At 39.7% G+C, this 19463-nt stretch overlaps 1 protein-coding gene across 1 annotated transcript in view; it reads left to right on the top strand.

Annotated features, from left to right (window-relative positions):
- The window catches only part of MPPED2 (metallophosphoesterase domain containing 2), a 177531-nt gene that overhangs the window by 47195 nt on the left and 110873 nt on the right, over window positions 1-19463 (top strand). The window contains exon 3 of the mRNA XM_024118515.3: window positions 976-1157. Within this exon, the coding sequence (XP_023974283.1) occupies window positions 976-1157 (182 nt within the window). The remainder of the gene's footprint in view (window positions 1-975; window positions 1158-19463) is intronic.

Genomic DNA, 19463 nt, shown 5'->3' with positions numbered 1-19463 from the left:
TATGCTTGAAGAGTCAGATTTGCATTTCTTTACCAAGTTTATTTAGCACACTTTGTTACACTCAATTAAATGAGAATGTTCTGTTTCACTTTCTTTGCTTCGGGTGGATCATTTTGCCTTTTGATTCTTGCGCCCTAGTGGTAATTTCACAGTGCTTAGGTCTCTAAAACTGAACATATATTAATGCATATGTAGAGCTATACACACCCATTAAAAGGTTTACTATTTGTACTGAATAGAATCTTTGCCCAATGCATTTGAGCATTCCAAGTAACCTAAGGTGTAACTGGGACAGCAGATCATTCATGGTGGTGAAGAAGGAGCTGGACAGAGTTGTTGGAACATCCAGTGTTTTATTTAAAAAGCCCTGTTACTTCGGCATCACCTTCCGTCCCCACAACTTGATTTGTGAATCTCCCTGTGAAAACAAGAAGATAAAAGGTGTCGAATGGTTCTAGAAAGGAAATTAAATACAAGTACTATGACTCTTCACATCTCAGTTGGCAAAGCATGTGCAGAATGTTCTTCATAAATTAGTTCATTGCTTAAGTTATGCATGTTTAAGGAGGAATAAATTAGTTATCCATTTCCTAATGAATAGTGGGATCAATTGGCGCATGATGAGAGAGAAAAGAGCATCATTTTACTTCCCCAGTTGGGTTCAATATCCCTAAACTTCACCGTTAATCACTCTCTCAGTTTCCTGAGTTATTTCTGACTCTACGTGTAAGATCGTCTGGCCTTTTAATTTTCCTACCAGGTAAGTAAGACTTTTTGAATTTGCCCAGTGGGTTTGTAGACGGGAGATGCTGTCTCCTTTGCACCCAGAAGTGTTCCTTGTTACAATGGGCCCTTCTGTCTTTGCATCGGTTTGTCTGGGTGTGTTCACGGGTAACGGTCAATATGTATGTGCGATGACTATTATGAGGGTTCTAATATGTTTAACTGTTATGGGATCTGTTATGTCTACTTTAGGGTCGACCCCATCCCATATGACACTCCAAAACCAGCGGGCCACACGCGGTTTGTCTGCATCTCAGACACACACTCCAGAACAGATGGTATCCAGATGCCTTATGGGGACATCCTTCTCCACACAGGCGATTTCACCGAGCTGGGACTGCCCTCAGAGGTTAAGAAGTTTAATGACTGGTTAGGTAAGGAATGATTGCGTTCTGGCGCCCCCAATTAACCTTTCCCGTCCGAGTGTCACTCACTGCGTCCTAATTGAATTAGAGCACTTGGAAGCTAGCTCAGCCATTTCACGTATGAAATGCGGTGGTGTCTAGCTTTAATCCAATTCTGTTAATTAAAGATGAATTTTTAGATATTTAATTTTACTGTGCATCCTTTCAGTGCCTGGCCTCAGTGGCTCTGGGGCAAAGGGATGGAAAGCTTTGAAACCAATCTCATCTCACTCATTCTGCTTTAATGAGGGCATTCATTGGCACACATGAGACGTAGAATCATATTTTTAATTCATTGGCTCTGCAGTCTTTCCCAGATACTATGAGTGAAGACCTACTAGTAAGAGACCATTTCTAAGGAATGAAGGAGGATGTAAAAGCCCTTATATAAGGGGAGGGTCCTAGCACAGGGCTGCTTGGGGGCAGCTTTCCCAAGTGAACCAGAAGGGTGTCCTAAGACCCCTGAAAAGATAAGATGTCCTGCTGTAAAGCTCCAAAAATTTGGAATACGAAACCGCCCTCCACTCTGTGGAAAGGGTAATAGCAACTCTTTGGTTTCTGTAGAGGCACCCATGGGTCGGGGTTATGGGAAAAATGTTGACTCCTGGGTCAGGCAGTTGCCAAATATTAGCATTACAAGGCAGTCATGGGGTTTTTCATAGCGAGATTAGATGACAGATCTTTTTCAGAATCCTCTTAGGTGAGGAAAAGGAGTGTAAGGGTTCTGAGATTTTAGAATCTCCAAAGACACTGAAGAATTACATAGTAAAGAGTAAAACTCACTCCGCAAGAATAATGTCATGAATAATGTGTCAGCCAACAAAAATTACTCGGGAGATTTAAGCAGAAACTTGAAAATTCATTTTTCCATCAAACTAAAGCAGGGTTTGAGACATTTTAAAATAATTGATTAAGTGATAAAATATATGTGTTAATGGAAAACAATATTCATTAAAAACAGTTAAAATATTTTAAAAATAATGAGCCTAACTATAACATAACTATTTTGAGTTTTCCTGTGACCTTGCACATCTATCCACCTTTGATAAAGTTGACATCAGAGTACATATCTGCTCTTTTACTTTTGTCTGTTTTCATTTGATAGTATTGGTAAGATTTTAATTGATTTTGCATAACTTCCATATTTATCCTTTTTGATAGCAGTATGACATTTGTGTTGTTCTGTATTTTTATTTAATAAGACATCCCTCTAAAAAATGAACATTTAAATTGATAACAATTTTTCCTCTGAAGCAGCACTGAAATGTGCGTTTTCATTTGTATATGTCTTTTTGCTTCCATTGACTTATTTCTTAGGGTAAAATACTGTATGAGTTAAATTACTAAGTCAAAGGATATGAAATTGTTTATGATTCTTGCTGTACATTGGCATCTTGCTTTCCAAGGGGATTGTAGCTGTATACTGAATATACCAATTTTACCACGATCTTGACAACAATTGGATATTGGAGCTTTATATTTTGTACTGTTTCAGTAGATATTCAGTCATCTCACTTAAAACAGCAAGATATCTTAAATGTCATTCAGCATAATCTCATTTTTGCAAATGACTCAGATACAGAGAAATTAAATGACTTTCTCAGTGTCTCCTTGTGGTAGAGCTGGGCCTATAATCCAGATCTTCTCACTCCTCTTTTGCATCTGTCAAATTTGCTTTCAAGTACTATTATCTCTTCATTTTAGCAACTTGTATTTATGAACTATTAGCAGACAAAATTATTTGGGGTTGAATTTTGACAGTCTTAAACTGTTCTGTGACAACTGAATCTCAACACAGAAATGATCTCGCCGCATTGACAATGTTGATTTGTAAAGGAGTAACCCTGTGGGAAGCGTTTACAGAAATAAAAGACAGGACAGATCCTGGTTATAATCTTGTTTAGCCACTGACCTTGGGCAACTGAGTTAACCTCGCTTTTCCCCTTGGTTTCCCTCTGTAGAACGAAGGATTAATACCACCTGTCTTTCTGGTTTGTTGTGCAGATTAATCAGTAAATGATTGCAGCTAGGAAGTTTTTGTGGGCCATTAATAACTGAATGGGGAATGTGGCGAATGAACCATCAACAGATATTAAAGGGTGAAAACAAGAGGAGGTCAGAGGAATTATTTAGTAGAATGGAAGTAAACACGGGGAGATTTTATAAGGGAATGTACTCCATAGATGGAAAAGTGCCATAACTATGGAAATAAAAAGGTAAAGAAATAAAATGCTGAGGTCCAATTGCAAGGTCAGTTCCTTCTTGTCCCATTTCCCCTCTGATCTCCTGAGGCAGGAGGAAGAGGTCTCTGCAAGGGACGCAGAATGTGAGGCTGAAGGGAGCCCACAGCAGGGTAAGGATAGAGAAGTTTGGAATCCCATAGGGAAAGCCCAGAGTAGCTCAGTTACCCCAGCAACCTCAGGGTGCTTCAAGGGTGAGAGATGGTGTGTGATGACACTCTACCACTTGGCTCAGTTGGGAACCTCTCACCTGAAAAGAGTGCTTCCAGCAACAGCTGCCAGGTGGTCTGGGAGAGTGGAGTCAGGGGTCAGATCAGTCTAGGGCTTTTGCCATAACAGGGCATTCAACTCTCACCAGAATGGTTCCTCACAGATTTGGCAGGTACTGAGATCCAGTGAACCTCTAACTGATTTCCATCTCTCTAGTCTAGGCCACCCTGATTCTTGGAAACAGCCCAACCATCCCCCAGGCTCCCTTACTTTCCCCAAAGGCTAATCTATTTCGGCTATAGGCTAGGCACTCCTTCTATCCCTATAATATCCTTTGAAGGTTGCTAATGTTATCTGCATTTTACAGATGAGGAACCTGGAGCTCAGCTGGGCTATCTTACCCGAGATCATTTAGCAGAAAAGAAACTCAGAGAGGCTAAGAAATCCACCCAGATTCACTCAGTGAGTAAACTTGGGGTTGTCTGACCCCCAAGTTATGAGCCCTTTCCCATTCCGTCGTGTTATGAGTGGGTTTATGGCAGCTAGGAAGCTTGCAGACTTTAGGCTTGAATTAACTGTGGTAGCTTCCAGCAGCTTCATGTGGAAGTTGAGTAGCTATTTGACCATGTGCTGTTATTTTAAAGATGTAGTTAAGCTCTGCCCATCTTGAATCTCACGCTGACCTACCAGCTGTAGGGGCTGAGAATCCCATCACGAGTTCTATGTTGGTTCAGACATGATGGGTCCCTGGTTAATTTGTACATACGCCACCTGGCAGGAGGAACACACAAAGTTACTAATACAAAGTAGTTTATGAGATAAGCAGGCGGCACAGGGTCATAAGATGATAGGACCCAAACTAGGTATAGTTAAAGGTTGGAAAGGTGATGCAGCCTGTAATGATTATGAGCATCTGGGAAGAGCCTGTGTTGAATTCCCTGCCTTTGATAAGTTGCTTCAACTCCTGAGCCTTGATTTTCTCATTTATAAAATGGACGTAATAATAATAATATACCCCATGGTTGCTGTGAGAATATACTCTGTGATAAAGCTTGTACCATTCTTAACACACCCCTTGGCCTCTGGACTTTCAACAGATAGTGTAGAGGGAGACAACAGAGCCAGCGGCATAGAATGCAGAAGGCAGAGACTAGAAAGGACTGGTGCCATAGATTTAAGAGGAATTTAGAGAGGCTGAAGACAGGTCTCCCTCTCAACAGTTACACTAGTGATACTGTAAGAAGACTTGGAGGTCCCACCTCCTCATTTGATGGAAGGGGAAACTGAGGCCAGAGAGATTATATGAATTACTCAAGGTCACTCAGATAATTAATGGTCTTGTTGGGACTGAGACTTGTATTGTCTATGGGTGGCAGGGGCTAGACGCCATACCTCTTCCCCCACCCCTCCGTTACATGTATCATTTCATGCAGTCCTCAAAATAACTTGTGAAGTAGCTTCTATGACTTATGAGTAAGCTATCATTAGCTTCTTTATTCCTTAGGAGGAAAACTGAGCCTTGGTGAAGTGAACTTACCTAAGATCACATGACTAGGAGGTGACCTGAGGATTTGATAGTAGGTCTATCAGACTCTACTTCCCATTTGTGTTCTCCTGTCTTTCTCTATTCCCAGTCTGGGGCTTGTGATCCCTGCTGGAGGGACTGTATCCTGAGTAAAATGGTGGTTTTTTAATAACTAACTTTCTAAACATACACACTAACACATATATAGGCTCAGAGCCTAAGGTGGGTCTGTGTCATTTCTCATATGTCAGAGGTGTGGGAAAGAGGTACAGATAGGTCTTTGCTAAAGAAATAGTTTTTAAGGTGATAGTTAAATCCTATAGTTCCATTCATGTGTTAGTTCAGATATGCTCCAGGGGTGTCATGACTGAATAGGCTTTGGGGAGATGAACTGGGATCCCAACCACTCAACCATTACGGCATTTTCTTTTTTATCTTGGCACAAAAGTATGTCAGTCACAGACTAGGCTTAAAAATAAACTTGCCAACTATAGATTAATTGCCAGTTAAAATGTAGTTGTTTTTATTGCTGGTAAATTCTAAACCGCTGAAATGCCTGAAGGCACCTTTTGTGAGGCAGTGGGTCCTGTGTGGTCTTCCTTCACTTTGCCCCTGTGGTCTTCCTGTGTCTCTTTGATGTTCTTTACTGATCACTTGATTTCATCGCTCCTGTCCTCTCATCTTTAGAATATTTGTGGTAACCTTCTTCTTGAATATGCATATATGCCCATGGATGCTGCACAAATGGAGATCTTATCATTTGATTGCACACCCACCTTCATATTTCCAACTTTCAGTTACACCCACACCAACTTTCTTCCCATCCCCCGAATGCACGTGCCCTTCCACACCACTTTCCTGTTGCAAACCCTGTTCCCACTTCCTGGAATGACCTTCTCCTCCAGGAGAATGCCTTCATCCTTTGTGACTGGTTCTTTTTCCCTTAACACTTTGGTCAGGCATCTGTGCAGCCCTTCCCATGGTTGTTACGTCATTGTTTCTTTGTCTGTCCCCTGCCTAACGAGTGTTCCTCGTACACCCAAGTTCTGAGTAGGGCCCGGAACATAGTCAGTGCACACAAAGGATTGTTCAATCACTGAGTGAATGAATGAATGTAAAGGATAGGACTTTTCTTCTGCCTGCACTTCTGGCCAAAACTTTAAAATTATGTTGTACTGCATATAAAATGTCTTGCCGTGCCCTTCCTTTTCCTTTTTGTCTTCAAAGTATGTATCCAGTTGGCTGTTGTTAGTGATTCCTATATACTGTGCAGAAATGCTTTAAAAGGGTTTGTGGTGGTTGTTTTGTTTCCTGTATTATAATTAGAAAGACAGCTTTCTCGGGTGTCCTGTTCTTTTAGCGGAAAGTTGATGTTTAACAATCTAGTCACTCAAAATCCCTTTTAACACAACACCAATGCCATGAAATTAAAATTATGGCTTTTCTTGGGTCTCAGTTGTCATTTAATAGCTCTGAGTTTCAGTTTCTCCAGGCCTAAAAGAAAGAATGAAAATGCTTCCTTGGAAGATCTCAAGAAAAGTGTTCTTTGTATTTGTAGGAGCACTGTATTAGGCACAGTTATAACAGAGTATGACTGTAGCAAACATCCCAGATCATAGACACACAAACTGATTTTGCCCCTTTCAGAATAATCATACCGGGAGAATGTGTTCCTCTTCCAGTGATCTTGCTATTGGCCCAAAGCTTTGGAGCTGATCTTTGGGAAAAGCTTTCACAGCCTGGGCTATTTATTTTATTCTTATAATACATGTAATGTTCATTCCTGATAACTTAGAAAATAGAGATAAGTGAAAGAAGATAACAAAAGTACCCATGGTCAGAGATACCACTGTTAACATTTTTAAAGAATGCTTTCTATTGAATAGAATAGGGTGATTCTATACAGAATGTTTTCTATTGATACACACGTACGCATACATACACGTGAGTGCTTTTTACCAAAATAGAGATCTTACAGTAATACTGTTTTGTAGTCTGTTTTTCATCTTAACAATATATCAAGAACAACTTTCCACATCAATAAATATGGCTAAAATACTTTTTCCCAAAAAAGCATACTTTCAGTATAAATAGGATACACATGTTATAGAAATTCAAGTTTTTGACATGTGCAAAGTAGACAATATACATTCCTCTGTATAATCCTGTCTCCAGAGTAATTATTGTTCGATGTGTAGCATTTGAGAAATTTTTCTACTTTCTATTTTGAATATCCTCAATAGCAGCAAGTCTTTACCCTTTAAGTGTTTTTGTTTAAGGAATTTTTTATTTCTTTTCACAATTTGTTGATCTTATTTTAACCATCCTCATCCATGTTCTCTGCTGTTATAATAGTCAGTCTCTACATAGATGACCATTTCTCAGCAGCCCATTTCTCAAGGTACACAACAGATGGTTCTAAGGACTCTGGCCCTTGCTCTGTAGTTACTGGCTACACTGGTGATTACTTGAAGTGGTGAAGTTTTCTAGGGTTCTTGGTCCTAGCAGGACTGTTTTCATTCAGTTTCTTATTCATCTTGTGATAATGGCTGAACATTGTTGTCCTTCTTGTTCCTTTAGGATTTCATGAAACGATGGGAGTTATTGGAGAGGATTTTTTTCCCCCTGAACTCCCTTGAAGGGCCCTGTTTAATTTCATGTTGTCTTAGCCTAGAAGGGCAACAGAGTGAAACCAGAGGACATTGTTTTAGGGGAAGAGGTTAGGGACAGGATGGAAAGGCAGGCTTCGCCAGAAGGAGTACAAGATGAGAATGGTGTTTGTACCACCAATGGCAAGCAGGAACCTTGGAGGGAAGGGAACCCATGGGGAAGAAGAAGAGAAGCATGGGTAGGGTCATTTGGCCTTGCCACCATCTCTGTTTAAGGAGTATTTTTAAAAGTTAATAGAGCTATGCATATTGTCCTGTAACTTAAAAAAAAAAAAAATTACAGCGCAGCATTCTGCTGAATGGGTGCACTCTGGCTTATTTAGCCAGATCTTTACTAGTAGACACCTATGGTGTTTTCATTTTTCTTTATTATTATCTACACCGGTGTGATGAGTATCCTTGCTCTCTCCTTGCAGACATCCTTAGTTTATAGGATATCTTCCTATAAGTAGAATTGTTGCTTCAAATGATATGTACTTTTAAAAAAGGGTTTAACATGTATTGTCAAATTTCCCTATATAAAGATTGTAATTTCTTTCTAATACTCTCAGTAGTATTTGGGAGTTGGTGTCACATATTTTTGAATATCCTCAGTGGCAGAAAATCTTCACCCTTTAAGGGCTTTTTATTATTTATTTATTTATTTATTTACCCCAATAGAGAAGGTTACCTTCCTCCATTAAGGCCTTTTTAAAAATGACTACAGACTCTTTTTTTAATTGTGAAACTTACCTACTCATTGTGAAAAAATGCAAATAACTGTACAGAAAAAAAACAAGTTAACTACTCTTCACAGCAGGAGTGTATCCTGTCGTGTGGTATATGAATGCATGTGTGTGTGTATTGATGTATGAAAAGACAGTATGGTGTCAAGTTAAGAGCGTGAGTACCAGATTTAGTCTGCGTGTGTTTAAATCCTGGTTTCAACATTGTTAATTTTGTGATCTTCAATTTATTCATCTGTAAAAGGAGAGTTATTAATGCTTAGTGTATCTAACCTACAAGGATTGTGGTGAGGTTAAATATGATAATGGGCACCCAATGTGTACAGGTAGTGAATGGTCACTAAATGTTACCTGCTACCCAAGCTGCCATGACTCCTCCTTTCTGTCCTTCTGGTGAATTTCTCTTATTCCCCGGGACGCCAGAACTTCCGGGAAGGTAGCCCTACATTCTCTTGTGGCACAGTGACCTCTGGCCGGTGGCCCACTCTGCCTGTGGAGCACAGAAAAGGATGAGCACCATGGCCTGCCTGGCCCCCGGAAACCTGGCCCTGTCTCCTTTCCCACACACAACACACAAAGACGTCTTCTTGGATTCTAATTAACCTGTGAACCACACACCTGAGGAGGCCAGGCTTCAGTCTCCCGTCATCTCCCTTGTCTCCCTCCTTGAATCTGGCCCACTGACTCGCCACCCCTACACGTGCACACAGCGTCACCGTCTCTCCTGAAAACCATTCCTGCCCAGTAGTTCCTGTCTTACAAACTCCAGCACACCAGGCTTTAGCCAGGTTATCGATGGCAGATTTCAATTTATTTTTTAAACTCTTACGCATAATGCTTTCTAGGTGTGGTTTGCACATTTAAGGTTGGAGCTTGCAAAGTGGGCAAGTTGAGATATACCATTTTGAATAAAAAACAATTATGTGACATAATGGCAACAAAATAAATAAGTCATGGGTCTGTAAAGTACAGCACAGTGACTCTAGTTAATAATACTATATGCTATAGTATAGTATAGTAGTATATACTATAGTATAGTTATACACATAATTATTGCATATTTGAAAGTTGCTAAAAGAGCAGATCTTAAAAGTTCTCATCACCTGAAAAAAATTTGGTAACTGTGTGTAGTTACAGATATGAACTAGATTTACTGAGGTGATCATTTTGCAATATATGCAAATATTGAATCATTATGTTGTACACCTGACACTGATATATTATGTCAATTATGCCTCAGTAAAAATAAATAAGTAAAAACAGAACAAAACAATAATGTGACATAATGGCAACTGCTTTCTAGTAAAGTGCCTAGCAATTCCCAAAGAAAAGTTTCAGAAATGATTTGAGCAGGGTACCCTCATTGGAATGTTTACAGCGATATAACTTTATGATCACTTAATAGTCACGTCTAATAACGAGGTAAAGGTAAGAGGCTTTAAGAAGGGCAAACAAGATGACTTTTCCCATGATTTATAGAGGAGAATGTGCGAGACAGTTTCTTAGAGCCTAGAATTCCCTGGTTCTTATTGTTTACAGTTTTAGTATCAAAGAAGTTTCTTAATCTTCAGTTTGCTCACAAAACCAGTATCTGACATGCTGTACTCCTCAGCTTTTGACTCATAATTTGTTTTTCCCAGTTATCACCCTAGAGTTATAGTTTATTTAATGGCTTCTCTTTCTGTCTAAATTTATTTATAGCTTCTCTTTCTAAGCAATTTCCCTAGGTTTATTTTTTCCTTAGTATGACATTCTAGAATAAAAGTGTCTATGAGCTGCCTATATATTCTATCAGGTGGATGCAGAGATCCTGTTTTCCTGTCTGTAACAGTATAGGATGAGTATCTGTGTAATCCAAATAACAGTTGATTCATGCTTACTATTTACTTGTCCTTTATATTGAAGAATCTTTTATCCTAAAGTGAATTACTTCATGAGTCAATTCATATATAAATACATTTTCCCAATAAGGATAAAATTAACTTTAAAGTATAGGTCATTTTATTAAATACAGTACTTAAAAAAAAAAAAAAACAACCAAACACAGAATAGTTGAATATGCTCAAATAAGTAAGATTGGGTTTTGTTCCAATGGAAAAGGATCATCAGTGACCTGAGGACACAAAGGCTAGGTCGTTTCATGATCTGTGTGAACCTAATCCTCTCTGTTATGGCCAGCCATTTTCTTAAATTACATTAATTACACTGCGTCCAATTTATTTGACATCTTTTCTCCAAAGGACTCAAAGTACCTTTGAGTATATTAGATCATTGATGCTTATAATGGTCCAGGGCAGTTGATATGGGCAGACAGTATTACCCCTGTCTTGCTGATCAATGGATGGAGATCCAGAAAGGTAGAAGGACAGACTGAGGTCATACCATGAGCCAATCCAGGAGCTGAGATGAGAGCTTTGAACCACTCTTTGAACCTTCACTTCTAAAGCTTCCTGCTTCCTCCTTTGCTGAAATATCCCCATCTCCTAAAGAGAAATAGACATGGCCAAGACACATATAACCATTACTTCATCAGCTTAACAGAAAAAAACCACATAAACACTGTCCTGAAATGGGTGAATCTTTCCTCACTTTACTGTTTGAAAATTGTATCACTATTAAAAATAAATAAATAAAATTTAAAAAGGAGCTCTTAGGAAATAAAAAAAGTCCCCAACTTTTCCAAACCGTCTGGCTAAGAGGCAGTATTGAAGCCCCCAAACTGTATAATCCTAAGTCTGGACCAGGATCCTTGTTTCCCAGAAAGTGAAGAGACTTCATCCTCAAAGGATTATTTGCATGTGATCTCCTCTGGACCAGGTCCTGCTTTGTGGTAGGCACTGAGAATGGAGAAGGGAACAAGAGAGCAGTGTCACTGCCTTTAGCATCCAGCCCTGATGGTCAGTATTATTTCCCTGATTTTATAAATTAGGCAGCTAGAACTCAGGGAGTTTAAACATCTTACCCAATTTTGCACAGGACTAGGGGCTTTATCTTCCTCCTGGGTGTGATGCCATTTCTCATCCTGCACTATTTCTACATATCAAAACCTGGGAGATTATTTTCATTCTTTGAGGTTTTATTTGTGTCTTGGAGTCCTGATTTTATCTTAATCTGTTTCTCTTTCCAGATACTTGCATTTAACTGGAGACTAGGTATTTTGCCACAGATGGTAGAAGGTACACAGATACCTCAAAGATGATATATCTCAAACTGAATTAGTATCTCCTCCAAATACTGCTCATTCTTCTGAATTCCCATTTCTGATTCACATGACCATTAACCCAGGCACCTAAACCTCCTCTATTTAAATATGACAATGTTTTGTCAGTTTTCCTTCTTGAGTGTCTGTTGTACCTAAAGAAACTGCCAAGGCTCAGCCTACCATTCATTTTTCTGGAACTGTTTAATAACTAATGCTTACTGAGTACTCACCATTGCCTGACTATTTACAAGAATTAACTCATTTAATCTTCACAACATTCAGGTGGGTTGATACTGCTGTCACCATTTTCACAGATGCGGTAGAGGCACAGGACCCTTTTCCCATGGATTATGCCGTCAGACTCATATTTTCTGGAATGCATTTTAGGAACCATTTACTGATGGAATAAAGTCTGTTATGCCATTCAAGGCTCTTCATGAGCTGGTCCAATCTATCTGCCCAGCTTCCCTCCCCAACATACTTCTCTCCACCCTCTCTTTAGCTCTTTGGGCTTCTGTCATATCTTTTCTCTCTTGCTAACCCTCTGGCCACAGACACAGGCTGGTCCAGAGTCGTTCCCACCTTATCCATTTCCTGGGTCTGTTGGTCTCTGCTCAAACCTCCTTGGTGAGATCTTATTTTTTCTACTTCTGTGTCTTCTTATTTATTATCAGTCTTGCTCCACTGAATGCAAGCTCCGTGAGGGTCTGGACTTGTCTCATTTACCACTGTCATATCCTCTATACCTACAAGAGTATACCTCTGCGCAGGAGCTGCTCAACACGTGTGCGCTGATTGGATGGGTAGAGGAAGGAAAGCAAGCTCCGTGAGAGCATGGGTGTGTCTCTGCTCCTTGTCATTGATGAGGTCACAAGCATGGTGCCATGTGCATAGTAAGCGCTCAACAGATTTTTGCTGAATAACTGAATATTTGCTCCTGTGGCTGTCACTGCCTGCCTGCCAACCTTGCTCCCTTTCTTCTGTGAATTTTGTTCATTCTTTAAGGCCCAATTCAAAGGTTACCTCTGTTATGAAACCGGCCCTGCCTTCCCAGTCGGTCGCCATCTTTTCCTCCCCTCCGTATGGTGTTTAGACCATTAGCACACATTACTCAAGGGCTTCTCATCTCCTCTTTTGATTATGAGTCTCCTAAGAGCGTATTGCCAGCAGAGTCTTTAGCAAATAGAGACTCTATAATAAATGTTTGGTTTCTTCACTTCCTAGTTGTATTTCCATGAACAAAATGCATTGCTTCCCTGATGTTCAGCCACCTCTTTTCTCCAACAAGGAGAAATAGAGTTGTGAGGGTAACGTTTGAGGGACATCCTCAGAAGATGTCAAGTGCCATGTAAATGTTAGAGATGATCATTTTATTTTAACATCACATCATGTTCTTGCATCAGAAACCTTCGAATGGATTTCCAGACCCCACCACAGGTTTCTGGATAAAGACAGTCATCCTTGTACCGAAGTGACTCCGGGTTTGGCTTTGAACTTGCTGATACTGCATAGGTCATTTCCATTTCAGCTCTCCCACCTCCTCCCAGCCCGCCTGCATATTGTGTCCTGGAATCTTTTTTTCCAGCTGTCCCCTGGGTTTTTGACCATTTTCCTGGCCCTGAAGCTGCATGGAGAGTCAGTTCTGCTTTTAGTCTATCACTCGACTTGCTAATTCTTGACGTCCTCCCTCTCCCCCTTTGACTGATAAATTTTTATTATTGGTTTTGCGTGGGAGTCTTCAGGGTTTCACTCTGCCTGACCCCTGTGGTCACTCAGTGATTACATGCACCAGCTGAGGTAATTTATTCACTTTGTTTTGGTGTGAACACGTCCCATGGGTCTTGTAACTGCTGTAATCACTTGACCCTACTGACTGTTAAATGCCTTAAACACAGTTATTTTAAATTTATAATTGTTTTCATTAAAAATCCCTTATAGTAACTTAGCTGACCTTGCTGTCAACTTGGCATAATGTGCAAGGGAGGGGGGAGAAATGAAAATATTATGATGCAAATAATATAGTACTCATCAGAGATAACACGGCAAATCATTAGCTCACCCCGCGCATGCTCACTTGGAGTCATGCAAGGAAGATGAACGAGAAGAGGACATAATTGTAGAACCGTCCACATAATTCAGTTCAGCCATTCCTGCACACGGGGCAGGCCACTGGCCTACGGAGCGGAAAGTGGAGTGCAGTCCAAGGTAAAGTACCAGAAGGTCCATTAAGGTGTAGACAGCACTTCTCACACCAGTGGGTGGCCCCAGTTGATTGATCATTTTTCAATGAACATTTTTATACTTCTTATTTTGAATCTAATTTCAAATTTCAGAGAAGTTGCAAGAATAATACAATGAACTCCAATATACCCTACACCCAGCTTCCCCAACTGTTAGTTTTGCCTCATTTGCTTTATCATTCTTTCTTTCTCCATCTCCCTTCCTCCCTCCCTCCCTCCCTTCCTCCCTCCCTCCCTCCCTTCCTCCCTTCCTTCCTTCCTTTCTTTCTTTTCTTCTGAAGCATTTGAGTGTGTGCTACAGATATCAGGCCCTTTACTCTAAATTTTTCAATGACTCTTTCTTGAGAACATGGCTATTCATTTACATTAACCCACTACAGTTTTCAAAGTCAAACATAAATTGATACAATTCTATTATTTAATCTCAGACTTTTTTTTTTCAGATTTTGCCAATTGTCCTAGTAATGTCCTTTATAGCATTTTTTCTCTATTCTAGGATCCAATCCAGAATCATGCCTTGCAATTAGTTTTAAAAACCAAACCAAATCAGACTAAATTAAAATACTGTTTCTTACTTTCTTACCCTTAAAGAGTGAGGAGGTTATAAAGGAAACTTGACCCTATAAAATTAGCCTATTTATACCTACATTTCTAAGTAATATTATAAGAAGAGTTGTATATTAACTGACAAGATGCCACGCTATGTGGGTGTTTTGTAAACACGTTTGTTATCTCATTCAGTCCTCTGAGCAAACATACAAAGAAGTTATTCTTGATCTGAAGCTACAGATGCTGCATCTACCGCAACATAGATCCCCAAATTCTAAAAGGCAGCGTCTGTGTTGAGTCCTGCCTTCTCCCACGCATTCGGGGAGGGTGGGCCTCCAGGATCCTAGAGATTCATGGCAGTGGGGACTCGAGTGATGTTATCTTTCTTTCATTTCTCGTTTTTACACTATACTGTCAAAGACCAGAAAATATGTTTACCGTAGAGTGTTATCTAACATGTTTTTTTTGCTCCGAGAGATACTGCCTGGTATCTTAATTAATTTTAAAAATTGGTGAAATTCTTAATGAATGTCAAATAAATTAGGTTTGTTTGATGGAAGGCTCTTAGACTGCTGGCCAGAATGTGCCAGAGTGAGACCATAACAGCTTGGATAGCCTGGCTGATGGTACAGGAAACTTGCACACTCAGATTTTCTGTGTGTTTCTGGCATGACCAAGTTAGTCCTGGTGGAAACTTGAAGGCACAATCCAGAGCTATCGATGGAAACATTCCTACAAAGACAGCTGGTTAGTAGCATTCATAATTTAGCCTAAAAGGGAGGGAATTCATTTTGAAACTCAGATTCCTACACTTGGTTTTGTTTTTGTTTATTCTTGTTGTTTTTCTATTTTATTACTTGGGGAAGGAAATGGGAGTAGTTTTGCATTTTCACTTAAAATTTTTTTCAGTCTTTCCAATATGGTTGTTCCTGATCAGGACTGCTGCTTGTCCGTAAAATGCTTTCGTACAAAGTGTGAAGAGGTATCTTCTGAACCTGGTGGGTACATGCTTGTTGAAAAGCACACAGCTCCCACTCACCCCCTTGGCTGTTGCTCTTTTGCAGTCAACAGCTTTTGCAACCATATACAGCAACCTTCAATTAGTCTTCTATTTTGATTTGCCCCCCCCAAATGAACGTTCTCTTTGTTTGCTTTTTTTCACTTTTTATTACCTATCTTTGAATAATGTTTTTAGACTCAAATTTACTTGTTTGACACCTTATAACCTTTTGATAATGTAATATATGCCATTTTTATGTACTGTATTTTGTTTTTTGTTTTTTGTTTTTTTTCTTTTGTGGTACGTGGGCCTCTCACTGTTGTGGCCTCTCCCGTTGCGGAGCACAGGCTCCGGACGCACAGGCTCAGCGGCCATGGCTCACGGGCCTAGCTGCTCCGCGGCATGCGGGATCTTCCCAGGCCAGGGCACGAACCCGTGTCCCCTGCATTGGCAGGCAGATTCTCAACCACTGCGCCACCAGGAAAGCCCTATGTACTGTATTTTGAAATGGAGGATTTAAGGCATTTGTTTTTAGCATTTGTAATAGTCCATAAAACATGCATAATTGTAAAAAATGTATATAAAGTTCTTAATCAAAATATCTCTTTCTAATTTTGAAAACTAGAGGAGACTTTTATAATCTTCCAGATAAGAATTACACTGGGGAAAAACTTTTCTTTTTGATTACACTACCTGTACTTCCTAGTTCTTTTCACATTTGGAGTTTGTTTTAAAACCTATTTGATTACATCCAAAATGAATAATTAAGCAGCTAACTGTAACATGCATTATTGATCTGTCAGATTTAGATGTTATCACAGAAGGTTTTGTGTGCATTATGAAACTGAAATAAACTTTTTTCCTGGTATTTCTTAAATTCTCCTGGTGCTTCCTGAAATTTCAGGAGCAGGAAAGAAAGAGCACATTTTTTTCTTCTAATTTCAACGTAAAGTTGTACATTAAACTGTGTTGTCTCCCGTCTTTCTGCCATTGATCTGAATCTCACTTATTCTCTACTTTGTATTTGTCTCCTTTATTTGAAAATAAGCTTGGGAGATAAACTTTCCTATTTTGAGGAGACTAAACATGCCTGTGAGGACAGACATCTGATATAAAACATACAACTTCCAAAGCTTTGATTTCTCTATAAAATACTGAGAATGAGATTGTTAATTCTTATTACCTACAGACTCTGAATTATTTCACATTACACAGTCTTTTGTGATTCAATGCCTGCCGTATATCAAAGACCTATGCATTTATTTGCCTTTATCACCTGCATTTGGAATTGATAGTCAAACAAAAGCCTGTAGTAATAGTCTTAGTGGTGGTGACAGTGGTGGTAGTCCTAGTGATTGGACTAGTGTTACTAGTAGGAACGGTGGATGGGTTAGCTGTACTTTGTGAGGTCCTTGGGGGTTTAAGAAACAAAACTGATAATTGCATAGTTTCATATTCTTCATTTTATGAATCCTTCCTTCACAGAAAGCCTGGATTTAGAAAGCAATGTAACAAAGCCTAAAAATGACTTATATTGAGTTGACAAATGAATCTCTAAACTTGAATATGTAGCATTGTGAAAGCGAGGAAACTTACCGTTCTTCAGATATAGGTTTTGAGTCTGGATGTTTTGTTCTTTGAAAAGGCCGCGTGAGGGTTAGGGGTGGGGAAGGGTGTGATTTCCACCTTCACAGCTGTTTGCATGTGCAATTCCTACTCCAGCTAAAGCCCTCTTGTCCAGTGTGATGGGGACTGAAAAGTGTGCAATTAATCAAAAAGTCAGCTAGAGCGGGAAACTATAACTGTGATAAGCATGTAGCTAAATATTTTTATTTTAACTTGAAACATACAGATGTTCATGTTTTGGCCAGTCTTCTGATCTCTAGCTTCCGTGTCTGAAGGCCTTTCTTTGAATATAGACATTGTGATTTGGAAACTGCACTATTATTCTTAGGTAAATCACACATATAGTTTATCACCTTTCTCTAAAATGTATCATATTTATCACATTTCCACTTTTGTTTATTTATTGGCGAGTAGGAACGAAAATTTACTTGCAAAACAATCTGAGTGCCGAATAGTTCTAGATTATTATGATTCTTTTCCCCTCACTTTTTAAAGTGGTGTCACATACCCTCATGCAACAGTGAATTTATACAGTCTTTTAATGTTCATATCTAGTCATTTTAAGTCTCCTGGAAGTATTTTATACATGGTTTTAATAAGGTCAGTTTGGAAACTCGTTTCTCATGACAGGACAAAGAAGGATCATGAAACTTGTTAAGGTGGTTCCTGCCATCCTCTTTTAGATGATTAGATGATTACGGTAAAAAGTACAGCCGGCATAAACTAGTTTGGGGATAAAGGCACGTAACCCTGGGATGCCGTATGTTGGAGCAGAAGTGCACAGGGGTCACCAGGGATAATTGTGACTGTTATTAGTCAGTGCACTGTGGACAGCAGCCAGTGTGTGTCTCAGAGGGACCAGAGAGTGTCAGTTAAAAGAGTCTAGGATTTCTGGAAAGATCTAAAACAGAAACTATGTGTGGTTTCTGTTAGTTGTTTTGTAGCTCATGACTTGCCATATGCTCTTTCAGTAGTCCTCAGATGTAAGTTTTTATTTTTATGGTTGGTCTCTTTGCCTGGCTTGCAAATGTTAAAAAAAAGGAGAAGGTCATTGGGAATTCCCTGGTTGTCCAGTGGTTAGGACTGCACGGTCTCAGTGCCGAGGGCTTGGGTTCAATCCCTGGTCGGGGAACTAAGATCCCGCAAGGCGCGCGGCACGGCCAAACAAAAAAGGTCACAGATACAGCTTAGTGATACGGAGCATGCATGTGTTCACAAGTCAGTGTATCTGGGTGTGTCTTTCATTTTTACTATACATAAGCCAAAATGCATTACAGAGTAAGATTCCATAGTCTGAGGTGTCTGGAAAGAACTCGAGTTTTAAGAAGGGTCCAGTCTCCTGAAAGTATTTTATACATGGTTTTAATAAGGTCAGTTTGGAAACTCGTCTCTCATGACAGGACAGAGAAGGATCAAGAAACTTGTTAAAGTGATTCCTGCCATCCTCTCTTAGTTTTCTTTGTCGGGATTAGAGCAGGTGAAGTCTGAAGTTGTCCATGCTTGTAGAACACGCTCTTTCCCCTTGCATTGGCACCCTGCTTCGTCACCTAAAGAGTGAGAGAAACATACCAAATGAGCAAGAACTCAGCCCACGCAGGCAGGCTCATCCTTCAGAAAAGTTTGTACTACTTCTAGACTTGGATAGTTCAGAGTTTCTGAAGTGTGCTTGCTTCATCAAATATGCAGTATGCAGGATTCTGCACATCCTTTTTAAAAATTTAACAAAGCTCCTCAATAGTGTTGGTTTTAAAAATCTCTTCTACCATATGTGTATGTTTGAATCCATCCTTTCTTAAAATGTGCGCTTGTGGTATTAAGAAAATAGGCCCGGTGTTCATAATACTGTTTGTGTATATTCTGGTGTCAAACATAGATGCACACCAACTAACAATAGCTGTAAAAATGAAATCTTGCACAAGCTGTGCCCTGCCTTCGCAGTCAGCAGGAACAATGCTTTTGGGCTTGGAGAGAGGCTTTATCACCGAGGAGGTGTGTGTAGGAGTCTGTTAGCTCAAGAAGTGAGGAGGGGGAGGTGCTACAAATTTTAGTATAATGCATAATGTAGAAAGAAATTTTATCCCATCATAAAGATTAGCAGGCTGTGTAATTCAATTTAAAATTGGTCGGCGTGTCCTGACCATTATAATAGCCTTTCTTTTTTTTTGTTTTATCACCATTCCATTATTTTAGGTCGTACACCAATGTAGAATGGAGCATACAGCTGAACCATAGAAAGTCTCTTTCTGTGGTTCCACCCATTGGAGAAATTGTTGGTGAATGCAAGAGATTA

This window comes from Physeter macrocephalus, chromosome 16 (genome assembly GCF_002837175.3).
Source record: "Physeter macrocephalus isolate SW-GA chromosome 16, ASM283717v5, whole genome shotgun sequence".
In the NCBI taxonomy this organism is placed as follows: Eukaryota; Metazoa; Chordata; class Mammalia; order Artiodactyla; family Physeteridae; genus Physeter; species Physeter macrocephalus.
Note: the sequence above shows the minus strand (reverse complement) of the source record. Positions and strands in the feature narration are given on the sequence as shown.